The 18,627-nt window shown below is 41.6% G+C and overlaps 1 protein-coding gene across 2 annotated transcripts; it reads left to right on the forward strand.

Annotated features, from left to right (window-relative positions):
* Window positions 1-430: 430 nt before the first annotated feature.
* Window positions 431-18,018, forward strand: pthlha (parathyroid hormone-like hormone a). Of its 2 annotated transcripts, none has more exons than XM_004564865.3 (4): window positions 431-566; window positions 12,538-12,649; window positions 16,607-17,143; window positions 17,377-18,018. In XM_004564865.3, exons 2-3 carry the CDS (start codon window positions 12,543-12,545, stop codon window positions 17,118-17,120), a joined length of 621 nt encoding a protein of 206 aa, XP_004564922.3. In that variant the 5' UTR covers window positions 431-566; window positions 12,538-12,542; the 3' UTR covers window positions 17,121-17,143; window positions 17,377-18,018. The 2 variants fall into 2 exon arrangements, with proteins under 2 accessions (XP_004564922.3, XP_004564921.3); XM_004564864.3 differs by lacking the exon at window positions 431-566 and adding an exon at window positions 12,167-12,444.
* Window positions 18,019-18,627: the final 609 nt, after the last annotated feature.

The raw sequence follows: 18,627 nt of genomic DNA on the forward strand, positions 1-18,627 counted from the left end.
AAAGGTTAAGAAGGTGAAAGAATAATATTTTATTTTATTGGCACGCCTCAGTGACGTGCAGAAAAGTAAAAAACACTGAAATTTTTAACAAAGCAAGAGTAAAACAACCACAACTGGTAGAAGAAACCAGATTTACTGGCCGGGAACCAAACACAACAAGGAGCACTTACATGTGTCATTAGATCTGACTCTGAATTGAAGTGAAGTTGTGGTGTCTTGTGTTTCCTCTTTTAAAATGAAGGGATGTGGGAGGAGTGCAGAGCAGATCGAGTGAGTAAGTTCATCCATCTAATTATATATGCAGCCTTATGGCTTCTGCTGCTACCATGAGGCGGTGATGATGGCAGTGACCGGCATATGATGTCAACAGGAGGGCTTAACCTTATTTATAAGGCTTTGCAAACCTTCAGGAGCAGAAACACTCCGGCAGAAGCCGACAAACCTTCCTCTCTCTTCAGAGGAACACCTCTAATGACAAGAGGAGTGAGGAAATTTTGATTTTCTTTACAACTCCTCATTGGATTCGTAATCAGAAGAATCAGAAGAAGACAGGAACTCTAAAACTGGTGAGTACAAAATGCAAAACAATTAATTGTTGTCATATGTGCACAGGAGGACGGAGACGACTTTGAACAGAGTAAAGAAACCAAGATGTTGGGTTTGTGCTTCTGTCTGCAGAGTAGTCCTTCATAGAAAGAAAATTCTGTCTTATCCACCACATTTCTGAACAGCAAATTGAGAACAGGGTTAGAGTTGAAGTTACGTTAATGTCCAAATCTTTGTATAGAACTATAGAATAGCTTTTAATAGAAAATAATATAATGCAAAAATGTATTTATGACTCTTATTTAGAAATGTATTATAAGCTAACATCTTCATATTTATTCACAGATCCATCCATTTTTAAACATATGACTAAAACTAAATGTAATCCTGCTCCTACCTGTAAATCTAGATCAGGTGGATGTTACATTTATTTGAAAGAGATGGCTCTGATGGCAAATTATCCTGGTCCAAAGAGAACAAAGCGTAATAAAAAACAATTAAAATCTGACCCAGAACCAATAACACTGATTATTGCCCCTGAGCCTGTCTGATAGGGTCAAGATTGGGTCTTTAAGAACTGAGAGAACCTGTTTGGACAAAGTTTTGAGTGTGTTGGCATGCTGAGGTGCCGTTTAAAGGACAAAAGACTGTACCGTACTTGGACAGAAATTTGAAACACTTAAATATTAGCATGGTTATTGTGTTTATTGGTGACTTTATTATCCATGTAGCTTTTTTTAATTTATTTTTCTAAGTACAAAACTGTGACATTGAGCATAGTAGGGACAATGAAGCATGTGTGCTTCATAACAGCTACCAGTCTGAATAGACTAGACAGCTAGTAACTATCAACTATATATGAAGTATAAATGTGGTCTGTGTGAGGAAGAGGTAGTGGTCATTTTGTGTATGAACATCTGTCAGAAATCATAGCTCATAATAAAGCAATATCTGATTTTACAAAACATGGCAGAAAGATAATGCAGGGTTTTGTGTTCATTGAGAAGAAATGCTGTCACCATCAGTTTAAACTATAAAATAGCTGTTAAATACAACGAGGATTTAAAATGATCCACCACTAAAGGAAAGACTGAAGGGAGTGGATTTTTTTTCTACTGTGCTCCGTCACAGTCCCACAGAGACTCGTGTCCTTTCTCATCCTGTGAATCAGAAAAAAAGAAAAAAATTTTAGCTTTTCTTCGAAGAATGACTCCTATCCGATTCTCATGTTATGCTTTTCCTGTCAGATTATTTATGTTTTACTGCACAACACTCCACTGTATGTGAATTCCAGGGAAAACCTGGTTTGCAACTAAAGGTGACTGGCACATGAGTCAAAGATATATTATTCCACTTCTGAGAAACTTGGAGTTTATTTTCTTACTTATTAACATTTTCAGACTTCCCACCAACCAGTAACCATAGCACACAGGAGAAACTTTTATATTACGACTGCATATTTCTGTTTCTATAAGATCTCTTTTACCAATGATGAAAAGTTTGAATTGCCTATGTGCATGTTTTGTGTTTTGGTGTTTTTCAGCGTGGTATTTCAAATGAAAAGTGAAGAGTCTTCTTTTAAATTATTTGGTTTGACATTATTTTCATACTTAGGTCAAGGACAGAAGAAAAGTAAAAAAAATAACCTCATCATTTAATTTCTGAAGCGGAGTTTTGAAATCTGAGCGTTGTGCCATCCACCTTGATTACAAAAGTGTGGATGTGATGAGATGGGTTGGTCTGTTTGTAAAACAGACCATTCATTGGCTAACAATTTGTCATTAGCCAATGAGCATCCTCCATTTTGAAAATCGGTATGACCAAGATCTATAAAATAGATTTTATATTTTGTTCAGTATGATCCAAACTGAGCGACAGTCCTTAAGTTTAGTAAGGTTCTAAGTCAGAGCTCTTTTCCTTATATACTGTACTTTGACAGGACCAGAAGTCTTTTTGCAGTGTTATGAGCAACATTAACATGGAGACTGACTCAAAAGTTTAAAAAAAAAAAAAACTGGTTATATTTTACTACTGTTAAAATAGTTGGTACCGCAAAGGCCATAAAGAGAAAAACTAGTGTGCCTCTCCAAAGTCAGCCTGAGCTATGTCTTTATCCACGCCTCACCAGGTGTGGTTAACAAGCTTTATAGTTTAAGACAGATAGACAATAATATAAGAGAGAAAACCCCAACAATCATCTGCCCCAACCAATTGGGGAGCATACTAGCAACCAACTACAAATGGAGCCACTACTACAAAACTACTACAAAAGCCATTTCTACACAATAATCTCAACAAGAGTGGCTCAGCACCACAAAGTGTTATTTCCATTACCTGGCCAACAGCACTCACAAGTGATCCAACAAAAGTAGCTAGATTATCCACAGCACTAAAGGTAATAGCACAAAGCAATCACCTCATTATTTAGCATCCATCAACACTGGTGTACTAGATCTATAGACATGGCTACAACTACATACTATATGCTAATTCAACATAAGGCCCACCTGCTTCAGCCATAGGACCATAAATAATGCGTGGTCTCAACCTGATCTCTATTTCCTGCAGAGTTCAGTGCCACTGGTTTACTTTGAGCAACTCCCAAATACACCATCAACAAAAAACTTTACCTACCTACTCCTCAGTGGAGTACCAGGCTCAAGGAAACTTTAAACGAAAACTTGAGAGCAGGCAGCAGACCAGAGATGTAGTCTACCAAACTCTGAAGCATACCCCAGGAAAACCCCCAAACATGATAAACTTAAACAATAAAGGAAAACAACAAACAAGTGCTTTGATGCCTGAAACATATCGACTAATGAGAGTTTGCTCAATCACAGTGAACACTGTAACCATCACTCACCCACTAAAAAAAACAATTTTTTTAATCTTTTCAAAAATATCCAAAATAGAGTCCAAAATATCCTGGATGAGCCCCCATCTTATGTTATGATATAAACATGCCGCAATATAAACATAAGTACTGACATCAAAGTTTCAAAAAGCATAGGTTTTATTTTACATTTGCTAAAATAGTTTGTATTGCAAAGAGCATGAAGACAAAAACTGGTGTGTCTCTCCAAAGTCTGTATCAGACATGCCTTTATCAACACCTCAATGGTCAATTCAGCCCAGGCAACACCTGCAGACTCTTGCAGAATAGGGGTTTCAGAGGGGTGTAACAGCAACCACAGCGTTCACCATCTGGTAGAATAGAAAGCAGGTTAAAGGCATTTCTGCACAGGCTTTACGTTTCTGACCTAGAAGCTGTGTCCATTCTTTATGCTCTTTGTGGTTTTTAGTGAGGTTATTATCTCATGTCTCTGTGGTGCTCATGATCGATCACCACACTGCATCACTAATGAGTTTGTTTTAATGAATTCTTGAGGTTTTTTTGGGTTGTTGTTTTTTTGTTTTCTCACCAAAATTTTACAGTTAGCCTGTTTTCTGTTTTGTGGGGGACGCTCATTCGCTGCTGGATCCTAATGTCTGAGAATTGCCGATAGTGATTCATCCTTCCTGTAATCCAAACTAAATACAAGCAGGTGGTCCTGTTATCATAGACATATTCACAGACAGCACAGTTTGGTACTAAAGACTGCTTTAGAGAGTCAAATACCTTCAGTGTCTCCCTTTAAATGCTAATCTAATCACAAGCCTAAACCCATAAAGACTGTTTAGCAAGTCAAAACTGCTCAAAACCACTTTCTGTCCTCTCCATATTCTAATCCAGTTTGCTGGCAGTGCAGCACTAACCATAATCAGATCTAATTGAGTTTAGGGACTTGATTGCCTTGGTGGGATCCAAGAGTGACACACCAGCAGATTATGCACACCCATGTGGGGACATCTGCAAAATTCACCCTAAGAGCCTGAGAGGCAGACAGCAGGCGCCTTCCCCTGGTCTCTCCATGATGCTGGTGTTCGGAGCTCTATGCTGCTGTAACATTCATCCTGCTGAGAGTTAATGCCAGAGAACTGCAGGAATGACTTCTGCTGAGCGTTGCTCTTCCTCTTCAGTTACTTGTGCTGACGTATGATATCGTTTTTTTAAGTTGCTGGCTCCTGGTGGGAGTTTAGATGACACATCAGTGAAAACAGGCAGTTGGCTTCGATTAATAAAGCCAACTGAGGAACACAGCTCTCTTTGCCTACAACATTACCACTGCAGACTTCGTTCAAGCCTTTCTATCATTCACAGAACCACACAGACTACACCCATGCCATGTATTTTTATAAAACAGCACAACTCTGTAAAAACTATAAGAACTTATCAGTCCCGACACATATGAAACTATCCTGCATAAACTTTACATTAGTGCAGAGAAGTCATTATAAAAATATACACTATGCAAGAATGTAAACAAAACTTCACTTAATGTCTTTAGAATATTTCAGGATCCCGCTGTTACATAACGACAAAGAAAGTGGCAGTCTAGGGGATTATTAAAACCAACTGTGGAGGCTACTCGTTCCCAGTTAAAGAGCTAACGAACAGCAGCAACCCCACAGACATCCAGCGGGCAGGAAAAATAACTGAAAAAGAAGCAATTGCATTTTTTCACAAGGTTTATTCAAAAAAATTTAAAACGTAGATGATATAGAATAAATATTCTACCATCATTTCAATCTGATTAAAATCACTCTGTAGGGGTACTTTATGTAAAAAAAAAAAAAAAACATGAGGAAAATTTCAACCTTCAACACAAGGGGGCAGATTTACCCAGTGTGGTTACACAACCCAACTACCTGTATATTCTTCTTTGTACGTTAAAAATTATTTTATTGCTCCTAATTTTCTAGATTGTTTTTCTACAAGCGCATATCATCCAAATATAATAGCAACATAGTAACGCTAATGATAACATTAGCTTGAGACAATCTGTTGAATGGAAATAGTCAAACATATCTATGTAGTTTAAAGTAGTAAAAGAATGTGTTGCTAATTTGAGTCTGTTGCACTTGTTCTTGTGATTTAAGTGTTGCTATCAGTTTGTGGAGAGTGGCTAGCTCTAACAGTGCTAGTCGCAGCAGCCTTCTTTCTTTTTTACGTCACCAGGTTATTTATTAGCTTACTGCAAAACAGTCTTCATACCAAGTCATTACTGTGCATGTGTTGTTTGTAATAATAAAATAGTAAATGTAAAAAATATCATAGATAATGAATAGTAAAATAGTAAAATTTTATGGAGCTTTTCTTCTTATGTCTGACATCACTGGCGGGCGGTGTTGACAGGTGTCTCTGGGTTGCAGTCCTGGTTACTGGTGGGTGGTGTAACATTACAGCTGGTGTTGTGCATTAATAACATATGAATAAGTTTGATTGAGTTATTTTTGTGCCGCTGTGTAATGTCGTGCAGCTGACTGGAACGAGTGTGTGTTTGTAATCATTCCACCTTGAAGTGAGGCATGAACACTCCTGTGAACAAGAGTTGGCCTCACACTCTGAACAGACGTGATGGCACTTGCGCGATGGTAGCTGGAAGACTCGCCCTAAATCACAAAGGAGTTTTCGCTGTGAGGAATGGAGGCCGCGGGGAAGGGTGATGGATGAAGATGAGTGAGCGATGATGAAGAGACCAGGAGTAGTCGCTACCTCTCCCTCGCTCAGGGGTGGCCTTCCCCTCGCTCTCATTTTGACCTCTGGCTTACCTCCTCCTCCTCGCGGCCCTGTCCTTGCTCAGTGGTGACATGTTTGACCTGAGGAATTCAGGAATGTACAGTTTGTATTTGGATGGACAGAAACTCTCAGCCTCCCACCCTCTTGTTTTACTCTCATTCACTTTATACAACCCACGCCCACCACAGGAACACATGCTCCACCACCGTGGTCCAACCACAAACAGTAATTCCTTGACTATGAGAGCTGCTGCAGACAGATTCCCAGAGTTTTCTACTCCCCACCCCAGCCTCATGACCAGCTGACACGATTGGAAATTCACTGCATGCTTATCAGAGTTTGGGTGGAAGGAAGTTGTTTTAAAGAGTCAGGAGAGCCACTGGGCTGCACCAAGGCCTGGTGTGAGATAAAGAAGGATTACTTTGAGCTGTGAACCATACAAAGCTACTCTAGCAGAGTCCAAATGTTTCCTCAGTGTTGTGGCAGGTTTTCTGTTGAGCATCTCCTTAGACACCCCTCACCTGACCGTGTTGTGACGACTTATAGGAGATGCAGGGGCTCTCAGGAGGGAGTCAGGGCCATGGATGGGGGTGCACGCCAACAGTACATGGCTTTGTGTGTAGAATTGTTTTCAAAAGCAGAGAGGCAGGGGAGGCGGGGCGCCGTCGCACAGATTAAAAGCGGACATTTGTTTTGTGTATGTGGTGCTCTGCCAAAACCCAGCAATTTTCTGTGAATGTAAAACAGCTTTCCTGGCTCAGACCCCACAGGCTGCTTGCTGCCAGGAAAATACTTTTTCTTTCTTGTACCTGTTTACATGCAGGTAAAGTGGCTTTCACAGGCCAAAAGCACATGAGAGCTTTCTTTCCAGCCTCTGGAGGAGGAGTAGGGACATGGACATGTTCCCGCCACAGACCTATGGCATTCCTCTGTTTGTCCTCTGGTGTAAAGAGGATCTGCTGGACTTCGTGTTCCTGAATCAGCTCCAACCAGAGGAGCTCATAAACTGGAAGGAACTCGACTAATTTGCAGACAAACTGTGGGGAAAACGACTCCCCTGATTCCCTCTGGCATTAATCATTCACCATCAAATGTTGACTTGTTTTATACTGCGAGCAGTGACTGGGGAGGGAACAATGGATTCTGTTTATGATCACTAATGAATGAAAAGCGCAGCAGAAAGCTCTGTTGCATCACCGCGTCCAGGGCTCATGTTGGCAGCCTGCAGGTTTAACAAATAATGTGTTCATTGTGTGCTTCTCATGTTCATACAGTGACCTTTACAGTGAAGCTGCTATTTCTGGGTAAAAATCAAGGACGCATCAATAGACCACAGTCGCCAAGCCAAAATGTTTGAGATAATTGGGTAAATTGAAAACACAGCCTGACTCAACTGCACCAGTTGCCTTAGACTCAGAGTCCGTGCTGCAGGGAAGCCCTGATAAATATCTATATGTGCATGAAGGAGGAGCGCAGCTCTTCTGAAACTCCAGGAGGCTGTCAGTAATGTTAGCTAAACATTTTCAGAGCGCACAGTGGGCTAATCTTCACCTTTCATGCTGCTCTTTACGCTTAGAGGAGCTGATGAAGGCTCGGGTTAGCTGGTACACTGATTAAAGCTGTCCCAACATAAACCCAGGTCCAGCTCTTTAAATACAGACAGCCAGCCAAGACAGAGTCTGCATGTAACTCAAGGAGGGTCCAGCTAGGATGTTTTAGCTTTATTTATTCATATCTGTTTGGCTGGACAAGAGAAGAAACATCTAAGAGAGAAGGAGGAAGAAGGAGTGCAGGACAAACATCAGGAGTTACAGAAACCAGCATCCATTTACTTTTCTGGCACATGCTCAGTGAGGTGTTTGTTGTGCAGAGAGCCTGAACACTGTCAAGTATTAGGCCATCTGTAAACAGGTCAGCATGGACGCTTCTGTCTCCAAAAAACAATCTAGTGGAGGCTAAAATGCTAACATTGAGATGTGAAAATGAAGCTTAGAAACCCTTGTGTTTTATCACAGTGGCTTCATGCAGTTTGGATGTCGACTTTAGAGAACTCACTATTATACCTCTCACACATGGATTGATCAGCTGATGGTCCAAATGCATCTCTGAGATCTTATCTGGATGTTTTGCTCTTTCTTATTGACAAGACTTTCAGATATCTTTCATCTGCTGTAGAAAGTCTTTTAGGCCTCACATTCTTTTTTTTGTCCTTCACTTGTCCAGTTTCCTCCCTTTTTTAACTGACACTTCCCACTGTGCTGAGATATGCTAGGTTTTTAGCTAACAGCTCTTTGGGAATCACCTTGTTTATGCAAAAATACAATTTTATGTCAAACTGTGTTATCGTTGGCATTTTTCACAGATTCGGCTACAGAAATGGGAAGAAACACTGTGTTTTTCTGATGCTAGTAACAACGAGCCTCAAGATACAATTTTAAATCTGTTCTTTGCTTAGTTGTCTGTGCTATGTAGACACAACACTGGTTTATCCCTTTAGTTAGGAGTCTTTTTATGCTTGAATTAGCCATAGGTCAGAGTTAATGGGCTTAACAACAACAACAAAAAAAATAATTCCTCTGAAAATGGTCAGTACAAGGACTGGACTTGAAATGAGTCGAAAAGCAGCCAGAGTCCAAAGAAGAACTGTGAAAGCCTGGGGAAGTAATGCTAAAGAAAAAAAAATGAAATACACAAAGTCTGGCTCAAAGAAATAAAAAGAAATGAGGGGTGGCTTAAGACTTTTGCACAGTAGTGTAGATCATGTGGTTTTGATGCTGTTGGTGGATTCATGCTACAATGAAGGATAATTTATAAACTGTAATTATATCTAAGTGGAACTCCTGTTTGGGAATCGGTGCTAACATTCCTGAAGAGAAAGCCAAGAAATGTTTGTGTGCACTCAGACGTCAGTTGGCTGAAACGTCAGTAACATCAATCTCCTGTCTATTGTTTCTAATCATGCTTCGAACCTAGCGTTTCCATGGCGCTGGGTTAGAAAAACTTGTACAATTGCACATAAATCTCAGCTTCAAACATGCGAAAAGTTGATGCCACATGCTCGAGTAAACATTTTTTCCCACCAGTGATTTCCCCGCCACAGAGATAAGACCCGCTGAGTGTGCACTGGGCTGCGTTTTTCTGTGAGATCTGGTCTTAATTGTGGGAAGCGACAGCTGGAACACATTGCTGATATTTCAACGAGTGTCAGTCAGAGCAGGGTAGGGCGATGGCGCTGCTGCCCGCCGTGATTGTCTGACTTACTCTTGTTTGCTCTCACATATGTGGGGGTTAACTTAGGAAACTTGGGGGCTCCACTTGAAGCCAGAAGGTTGATGTATAGATTTGTATTCTGATCATCTAATGTTTACATACTGAGTAAAACAGGTCTGTTAGTTTTCTCAGCGATCAGAACATTGATGTGTTTCACTGAAAAACTGCACTGTTAATGTATTTCATAGATTAAATGATTTTATTTTTTTAAAAAGCAGCAGTTAAAAGTATAAATTCAGCTTACATCAGGTGTGTTATGCACATTTCTCAGACAAAATTAAATAAAACATGTAAATCCGGTGCTTTTGCAAGACATCGTTACTCAAAGCTGTTTTAAACAAATATGCCGTTCAATCCACAAACTATAAAAAATTTCTTCTGCTTTCAGGATGACGTGCCGCGTGTTTTAGCTGTAACTCCTCTGCCAAACCTTCAATAGAATTCAAAATTCATTGCTTCATTTTGGCTCATCAGATTTGAAATTGCTAATATGTCACAAATATTAACAGTTTTAATGGCTTGTCTTAAAGGTTGTTGTTAGAGCTTGAGTGGCAGTGTAGCCAATTCTCAGACTAGCTTAATGAGGTCATAATGTCTAAAAATCACAAAAAAAAGAAAAACTCTAATTCAACTAACTTAAGTTGTTAATAATAATAATAATCTCATATGTGGGACATGTATTTTGAAACATCAGTTTAAACTTCACTCTTGTGTTGCTTTAGCTCTTTTGCATGTCCGAAAATCTTAGAAGGCCTCTCACCTGAGTGCTGGCCAGGTGTGGTGGGTGGAGCTTCACCTTGCATACCAGGCTGCATAGCTCAGGGGTTAGAGCACTGGTCTTGTAAACCAGGGGTCGTGAGTTCACTGTAGCCTAACATTATGGAAAGTGTACTCACTGTTTCCTGGGTAGAAATCCTCTGTGGCTCCTTTATTGTTAACCTTGGTGACGCTTCGAAATGGAGTCTAGAAACTGCTAGGTGGCTATGTCCATCTTTCACATACAGTCTATCCATGGATTTACTATGAGTATTTTTTTTAGCATCATGATGGAAACCAGCTGCTTCAGTAGGCTTTAAAATACAGAAGTGTATTGTTTCCAGAGTGTAAGTCTCATATTTGCATGTTAGGTTTCTCCCGACTTATAAATCTGATCTGTTGTAATTAAACTGAATCATTTCTGTCAGCAGCTCCGTCCCCACACGTTGATCTCTACACCTGATTACAGGAATCTGATCTAATCTGATCTAATCACGTTAAATACGACTCAGCTGGAAACATTCCTCATGTGTGAGGATCAAACAGCCTCAGACCACCAAGACTGTCATCGCTCTTATGTAAGCTCGGCGTATGGAGCTAATGCAGAGCTACACTAGATACAGATGAATCTGAACTTTTCCAGGATTTTTATCTTTATTTTACGTAACTTTAAGGTTGTTAAACTTCCCTTTTCTACTCTTAAGAACAAGTCAGCCCATGAAATATTAGAATTAAAAGTTAATGAACTTTACAGTGAAATGTTATCAAAATGTATATAATTTAATTACATCCCATTTGCAAATTAAGATAGATGAAAGTACAGTTTTGCATACTTGTTAACGGAGACTCTATAGCGTCTCACTCACAACAATATGAAACAATAATGGACCGCTCGACTTTCTTCATAGTTTCAAAATGTCCTGATCTGCAGTGTGTTGATACACGTGATTTGTTTTCTGTGCACGTCCTCGCTGCACTGACAGGTAAGGGCTGAACCTGCCAGACCTCATCACCCTCCTTCGATTTTGTCCTCAGAGGCATCGTACCTGAGACAAACCACCTAACTCCTCGAGTCTAAAGGCCAGTGATGGCTCACGGTCGCTGCTGACACCCGCTGTCAGAGTGGATCGCTCATAAACCATCACCAAGTTTAGGCGCAGCGACGCTGCCATCGCCTGATATCACAGACTTCACCTTTGGTTTTACTGAACTGAATATTGAGATTTAAAAACGAATTACAGTCGAGCTGTGATCAGCACTGAAGAAAAGAAATAAAAAAAATACATGTTCTGCTTTAAGTTTTTCTGACTGGCTGCCCCTCACATGTGGAGGGTTTGAAGAACATGTGGTGGGCTCATGTGCCTCTCATGGCCTAACAAAGATATTCCTGCTATGATGTCATACAGAAAACCGGGTGATATTAAGAGCTTTGTGAGGGGTTGACATGATTTTTTTTATTATTTAATTTAAAAAATTAATCATTTAGTGATTAAATGATGCAGAGTAGGGTGTGGGCTGATTTTCCACTAAAATCCAAAAGGTGTGATGCTATTTTCTCAGTGTGCAACACATTAGCTTACATTAGACACAGAATATATACACTAGTGTCTGAAGTTATAAAAAGTTGCTTTAAAAATGTGTTTAAATGTCATTCATGTTTTTTACATCACAACAATATCCTTGTTGTGATGATTTAGACCTTGATAACTGTGCAGTGACAGTGTGAAAGGCTGACATGCAGCTGCAGGAATGACTGACTTTAGTAAGTATGTGCTGCCGTCTGTGGCCTCAGACTCTGTGCTGTTGGCACTAACTGACCTCCGTAGATCCAGCTGTGGTTCTTGCTTTTGTTGCTGCTTGAGCGCCACCTTCCTGCCATGTTTCCTCCTCTGCTCCCCTCCCTGAAGGAGGCGTGAGGAGGTCCTCCTCTCTGTTAACAAGTCCTCCCCTTTCCCGTCTCTGACCTGCAGCAGCTCTCAGGCAGCATGCAACAAATGCTCCCATCAGAGCGACCTGCAGCACTGCAGTCGGGTTCACCTTTAACCGCTGTAGCTGCAGCTGGATGACCTCCCTGCTCACTCTATGAGGAGGCTTTAAACTGGGAACAAACCAAAGAGGAGCTGCTGGATGAGTTTTGGCTTGTTGGGATTGCTTTTCCCCCCCTAAAGGTGTCATCACCTGGATTTTCTCCTGAGACAGTTTGAGAAAGGACTCGTTTTCTGTGTTTTCTGTATCTGTGCTGCTGTGGGAATGTAAGTTTCCTGTGAACTTTTCTTCTCGTGTTTGTGTTAAACTACTGTTTGGTGAAATAAGAGAGATGACTTTCTTGTTTCTTCTCTTTGCAGAAATAATGTTCTTCTCCAGGACGGTCCTGCAGCAGTGGTGCTTTGCTGTCTTCTTGCTCTGCTCTCCGGTGCCGCACTTTGGACGGCCGATTGATGCCCTGAGCAGCAGAATGTAAGTCTGGATTTCATTTTTGAGTCTTTTCATGTGTGTCCAGCAGCTCGCCTCATCATGGTGGGTGAGCTGCAGGCTGGAAAATGTGCTCGTTTGTGTTTAGTTAGCCTTCGCCCACCTGTATGTTTACCCAGAGCAGAGACCATCTCGGTGCGATAAACCCCTCCGACCTCCCTCGCTGTTTGGGAGTGAGTTGGATGAATAATGCTGATGTTCGGCTCGGCTTGGGACCAAACCAAACCTGCTCAGCTGTTTGATGCCAAGCAGAATAAATGCTCCTTCACGCTGCTCGGTCAGAATTTTAAACACACTTCAGGAGCTTTTTTTCCACTTTGGAAAGATCATATCGCTGAGATGGTTTTTGGATGTAAGCGTTGGGAGGATGCTCTGAGCCGACGCTGAAGGAGGAGGAGGAGAGCGGAGTGATTCAGAGCTCCGGGTTTTCCTTAACGGACTCCAGACGTTTCCCTTGCCGTGTGTGATATGTACCTAATGGGATTTTTGGGGGGACGGGGTTCACGCTACCTGGGTGGAAAGAAAAACAAGAGCGCAGTGAAGGGATCAAAAATCAGCCAGCGGTGGGAGCTATTGACCTCTGACCCTGTTTTCCGTAGACTCAATTGTAGTTCAGTATGTTTTCTTTAATATTAAAAAAATAAGTGCAGACGGTTTTCTTTGCAAGCTCCTTTGACTACGATGACCTGGATGACTGAGAACCTTCACAGAAAAAAAAAAAAATTTTTCATGGTTTTTCATTTTTAATTTGTGCTTCTCAGGCTGTCAAACGTGAACTTTTGGTATTCATGAAGCAGTTTTATGAAAGATAGGTCTCATTTTTTCTGTTAAGGAGTTACACGTTAACAAATGAATGATTGCACATTAATTTGTTTAAAGGTATTTCAAATTTTTAAAACTTAATACTATTTTGTTTTTACATCACCGGGTCAACATAATGACCTCTCGACTGCACTGACTTTATGTCCAAAGCATTTGTTGATTTTAGAGATATTAACAAAGTCAAACCGGAGCTTTTCTTTCTTGTAATACTGTTTTGAATCAGGAGATGGCGCCGTGATTAAATTTAAACTTTAACTGTTAAATTGGTCACCGAGTAAAAGCAAAAACTATTGGTGAAGCCAGAGCGCGACTAAAAAGGGAGCACATGTCTCAGCTAGCGCTGCCCCCTAGTGGTGAAAGTTTTAGTTAAAATCTGCAGCGAGTGATTTAAAAAAGTCCCTTTAAATCTGGAGCCAATAACAATCATAATAATAAAAATAATGATAATAATAATAATAACAATGACTGTCAGGATTTTGTGGTATTCTTCATTTTTTTCTGGGTGTCTTGTGGTGTGGTTGTTTTGGGCTAATGCAGGAATAATTCTAGTGTTTTGTTTGCCGGACAAAAAAAAGTTGTAAATTTCTTTTAAAAGGGGCCGTAACATCAGAAACATTCATCAGAATCAGAGCCGCCCGGTACTGTCAGCCATCAGGGCCGTGAATCATCTCTAACCACTCGCCGCTGCCTTTAGGAAACACTCGTCTTTCACTCGTCTCCCACAGAGAGAAACAATTAAGAGCCGGCAGGCTGAGGACGGGGGGCGCTGGAACGCTGCCACTGCAGGATGTCCCGGCCTGTTTTCCCGCTCCTCCTCCTCTCTGTGGAGTGTTTGATGTGACTGTTATTAAAGGTAAAACAGAACCAGATCGGCTTTCAAAGGCGGCGATTTACAGGAAATATCTGTATGCATATAAACACAAGCTGCTGTTGAGGCCGCCTGTGTGTTCTGCTCTGGATATTTTTATTATTCAGCAGGAAAAGCTGAATGAGAAGCGGCAGCTCAGTCATCAGGCTTCACTTACTCAGTTTGCTGTATGAAGCAGGGGGTGGAGGAGGGCATCACGGGAACCTCCGGTATCTCCTGCTAAAGCTGTTTGTGTGCTCACACACCTGAAGTGTCTGGGCGGCGTTGGCGCTCAGCAGTGTGCAGCCTTCGACCTGTGTCCGCTGCTCTGTTAGTCTCAGAGACTCACAGTAAAGCAACATTGCGGCGAAGCCTGAATCCCTCAAAGCTTTGTAGATCTTTGATTTGTAAAACTTAACAAGTTTCAGCATTTTTGAGATTATACCTCTGTGCTGTAACAGGGGATCCATCCTCGAACTGAGACCGCAGGTAACCTAACCTGCGTCACCGTGTAACTCTAACTCTACGTTGCTGTAACAGATTCTTTGCCAGAGTTTTTGAATCAGTGAGAGAATACAAGTCAGTGCATCAGTATGAAGAGTAATTATCATAGCCTCAGTATAAGGACTCACACGTGTCAGCATAGCCCTGCATGGAGCTCACGGGAGATGCTGCAGTGGATGTGAGGTCAAAAACCTGAGGGGCAAAACAAGAGAAAGCAAGAGTCATAGATAAAAGCGCTGCATGAATGTGTGTGTGTGTGTGTGTGTGTGTGTGTGTGTGTGTGTGTGTGTGTGTGTGTGTGTGTGTGTGTGTGTGTGTGTGTGTGTGTGTCTTCGAGTGGTATGATGATCAGCTGAGGAAACAGGTCCATCTACCCTTACGCACCATGGAAAGCATAAATCCTGACGATGGTGTCAGTCAACTTCAAAACCTAAATCAGCTGTTACCCCGTGTTGCGTCACAGCAGCCTGCCATCACTGTGATTCGTCTTGAAAAAAGTGGATGAACTTTAGGAGAGAAACTTAACTAATGTTGTGGAGGTGAAATTGTGTAGGCTCTGCTTGGATTCAGCATGTTGGTGGTTTGATTAAACCAGCATGAAACTGCTTGTTAAAAAAATAAGATGGATCAAATTTTAAGCTTAAGCTGCTTTAAGATGAAAGCTGAGTTAAACGGGTGAGTTTTAAATATGTGCTCCCTGGTACAGGTGTTATGAAGGAGGAAATTATCCACAGACACACCGTGTCAGGCTGTAAACTCACTGCTGGAGCCTCTGCTGGACGTCAGAGGAACTCCAGCTTCATTTTTTAGGCCTTCGTTCTTCAAACTATGGAGTTTTAACTGTGGCGCTGCTGCAGTTGACACTAAACGATCGTAACTCTCATGGTGTTATTGCTGACTGAACTCCTCCGATGGGTTTTCAGCTAAAATCAGAGTCGATAGATTTATTATGACTCACTTTTTCAGTGTGGAGGAATGTGCAGCTTCATTTCAGAATCACAGCAGCTTTTTTTTTTCTTTTTCCTCCACCACATTTAATTGGCACGAAGTGTTTGTGGCAGCAGTTTTTGTAATCCCTCAAGGGTCTGAGTGCCACGAATGTGCCGGTTAACATTCACGCTGATGAAGAGTGAAAGCGTTGGCTGCGCTCATGTTCATCTAAAAGGAGAGAAAACCCTCCTGGACCTCCTCGCAGGGCGGGGATCTTCTGTATCACTTTTAGAAGGCTTGGAAAGCAACGGCACGGCTGTGGTTTGATGAATCAGGTCATTTCTCTGCATGGATGCAACAGCGCTGTCCAAAAACAACTGGAGAGGAAAGACAGCAGCGAAACCTGTGCTCAAGAAATGCCGTCGAATTTATAAAGGAGAAGAAGGATACAGTTTCTCCGGCTGCTCCATTTCAAACTGTTTGCCTGTGCTGCCCTCTGCTGGTCAGTCAGGTCAACACTAAAATGCCAAAAGTATGTGGACAACAGGGAGCAACCCAAAATAATGCACATGTGTTTAGCTTCGTCAATAAGCCTGTAAAAACAAATATTAGACCAAATTTTTCAACAATAAAAATATTATTTTATTTTGCACGGTTCAGTTTGAAGTGCTTCCTGTGGTGTAGATGGTAACACTTTTGATTCCAGCCAGAGTCACAGGGTGTTTTTATTTAAGGAGAAACCTGCAGACATGAGCTCTGAAACATTTAAAAGGGCGTTGTTGTTTTTGTTTGATTGAAAAGCTTCATGTAAACAAACCTTCTTTCTTTCTTCTGTTCAGGAAACGCTCGGTGAGTCACGCTCAGCTGATGCACGACAAAGGCCGGATGATGATGGAACATGAGCGTGTTTTACTCCTGAAGGCGCTTTTGGACGAAGTCCACACGGCAGAGATCCGTGACCTCCCCATGCGGACCACAGGGGGAGGCGGGAGCAGCAGCGACGCCGGAGTCGGGATGCCGGGGGGCGGCCTGGGAATCAACCTCAGCACCACCGGCAGCACCCTGCACTCCAAACCCCCCGGAGGCACCAAGAACCTCCCCATCAGCTTCCGGTTGGAGGAGGAGGAGGGCACCAACCTGCCACAGGAGACCAACAAGTCGCAGACATACAAAGACGGCGTGAATAAAGTGTCGGGCAAAAAGAAGAAGAAATCGAGGGCTGGGAAGAGGAGGGAAGGGGAAAAGAGGAAGAGGAGGGCACGCTCTTTGGGGTGGAGGCTGGAGGATGAACTGGGTAGCGGACTCCACCTGGAGTGGAGGTCTCTGCTCGGCCTCCAGAGGGCGCTGCATTAAAACGTCGTCAGTCTCTGACGAAGGTGAGTCCAAACAGCTGACCTGGTTTTCAGAACATGATCACATGATTAGAGAGTTTTCAGAACACGCGTGTGCCGCGTTACAGCCGCAGATACTGCAGAGTGCAGCAGTGCACTGACTCTGTGCTGTGTCAGTGTTGTGGAGCTGAGATGATGATGTCTGAAAAATAGGGCGGACAGTTAGAGCTCTGTAATTCACCCTGATTCACCTGTTTTTCTCCGTCTCTGTGTTGCAGAAACCTTCGGACGGTTGGAGTGGACTCCTAAATGCTCACATTACAGACTCTGTAACTGTGATTGTTTGGAAAGAAATTGGAAAATATTTATTATGTGTAAATATTCTAAATATAGCAGAGTAGATAGCAGAATATGATAAGAAAATAAACCTTATTGACGCTCCGCAGGGCGACAGATTTTACTCTTTGTGAATCCTTGCTTTTCCCTTTTTTAAATTCCAATTATGTTCAGTTTTTTGCATTAATTTATTTTGTCTGAATGGTGTATTTATTTGGTAAATGTATCAAGGTGCTGCTGACCTTCTATATTTTTGTACCGTAATGCACTTTAGATATATAAATATAAATATATATACCATTAATTTTGCTCATTGACTTGTGTTTGTGGGTGATTGAAATGAAGAAAAACGACGGTTGTCTCTCTGTGTTACCTTTCAGTCGGTCTGTCCAAGGGTCCAGTTTATTTTTGTTTCTCTGCTGCTGTTTGTTCGATTGTTTTCAGTTTGTTGTCTTCGAACCGCTCTGCTTCTCACGGCCAAACATCACATGTGTACATAAACCAAACACGGCTTCATATTGTTGTTTTTGGCACTTGCACTGAGATAAACAGCCTGTACTGAATGGATTAAACATTTGACAGTATCTTTCTCTCAGCCTCTCGTGTCTTTGTTTCATTATTGCTAACACTTATCATTTTTCTCGACACCCACACTGAACAGCTCTATCTAATAAATGGTTCATTGTGGGCGTGGAGGAAAAATCACCTGTGGTGGATTAAACTTTAAAACTCGTCCTTATGGCTCATGAACTGTTTTTTACCTGTAATATCTTGTCTATGCTGTAAATAGTATTGTTCAACTTGGAATACTTCATTTTAATTTTACATCTCAGTTTAGTTCAGTTTTTCTGTACCTAACAAGTGGTTGATGAGCATATATGACCAATAGTTCACATCGCTCCCCAATGTGCCTTACAAACCTTTTCTTAATGAGTAGCCATAGACAATGACAATATAGCTATGTAATACAGTTAGCATCATTCCCTGATCCCTGCTTGCCGAGGCAGACCCACTGAGGTTTTGGGATTAGGGTCTTATGTCAGACTACTGCTTGTGCCATGTGGACAGTTGTTAAACAGCTAACAGATCATCTGCAGAAGAATGGTTTATTTGAAGAGTTTCAGTCAGGTTTCAGAGCTCATTACAGCACAGAAACAGCTTTATTGACGGTTGCAAATGATCTTCTTATGGTC

Source organism: Maylandia zebra, linkage group LG17 (genome assembly GCF_041146795.1).
Source record: "Maylandia zebra isolate NMK-2024a linkage group LG17, Mzebra_GT3a, whole genome shotgun sequence".
Classification (NCBI taxonomy): Eukaryota; Metazoa; Chordata; class Actinopteri; order Cichliformes; family Cichlidae; genus Maylandia; species Maylandia zebra.

Bases quoted from the DNA above. Each gene is read 5' to 3' on its own strand.
- pthlha (XM_004564865.3), top strand. From the start codon at position 12,543: ATGTTCTTCTCCAGGACGGTCCTGCAGCAGTGGTGCTTTGCTGTCTTC. The intron at 12,650-16,606 runs GTAAGTCTGGAT...TCTTCTGTTCAG, and splicing joins GATGCCCTGAGCAGCAGAAT to GAAACGCTCGGTGAGTCACG.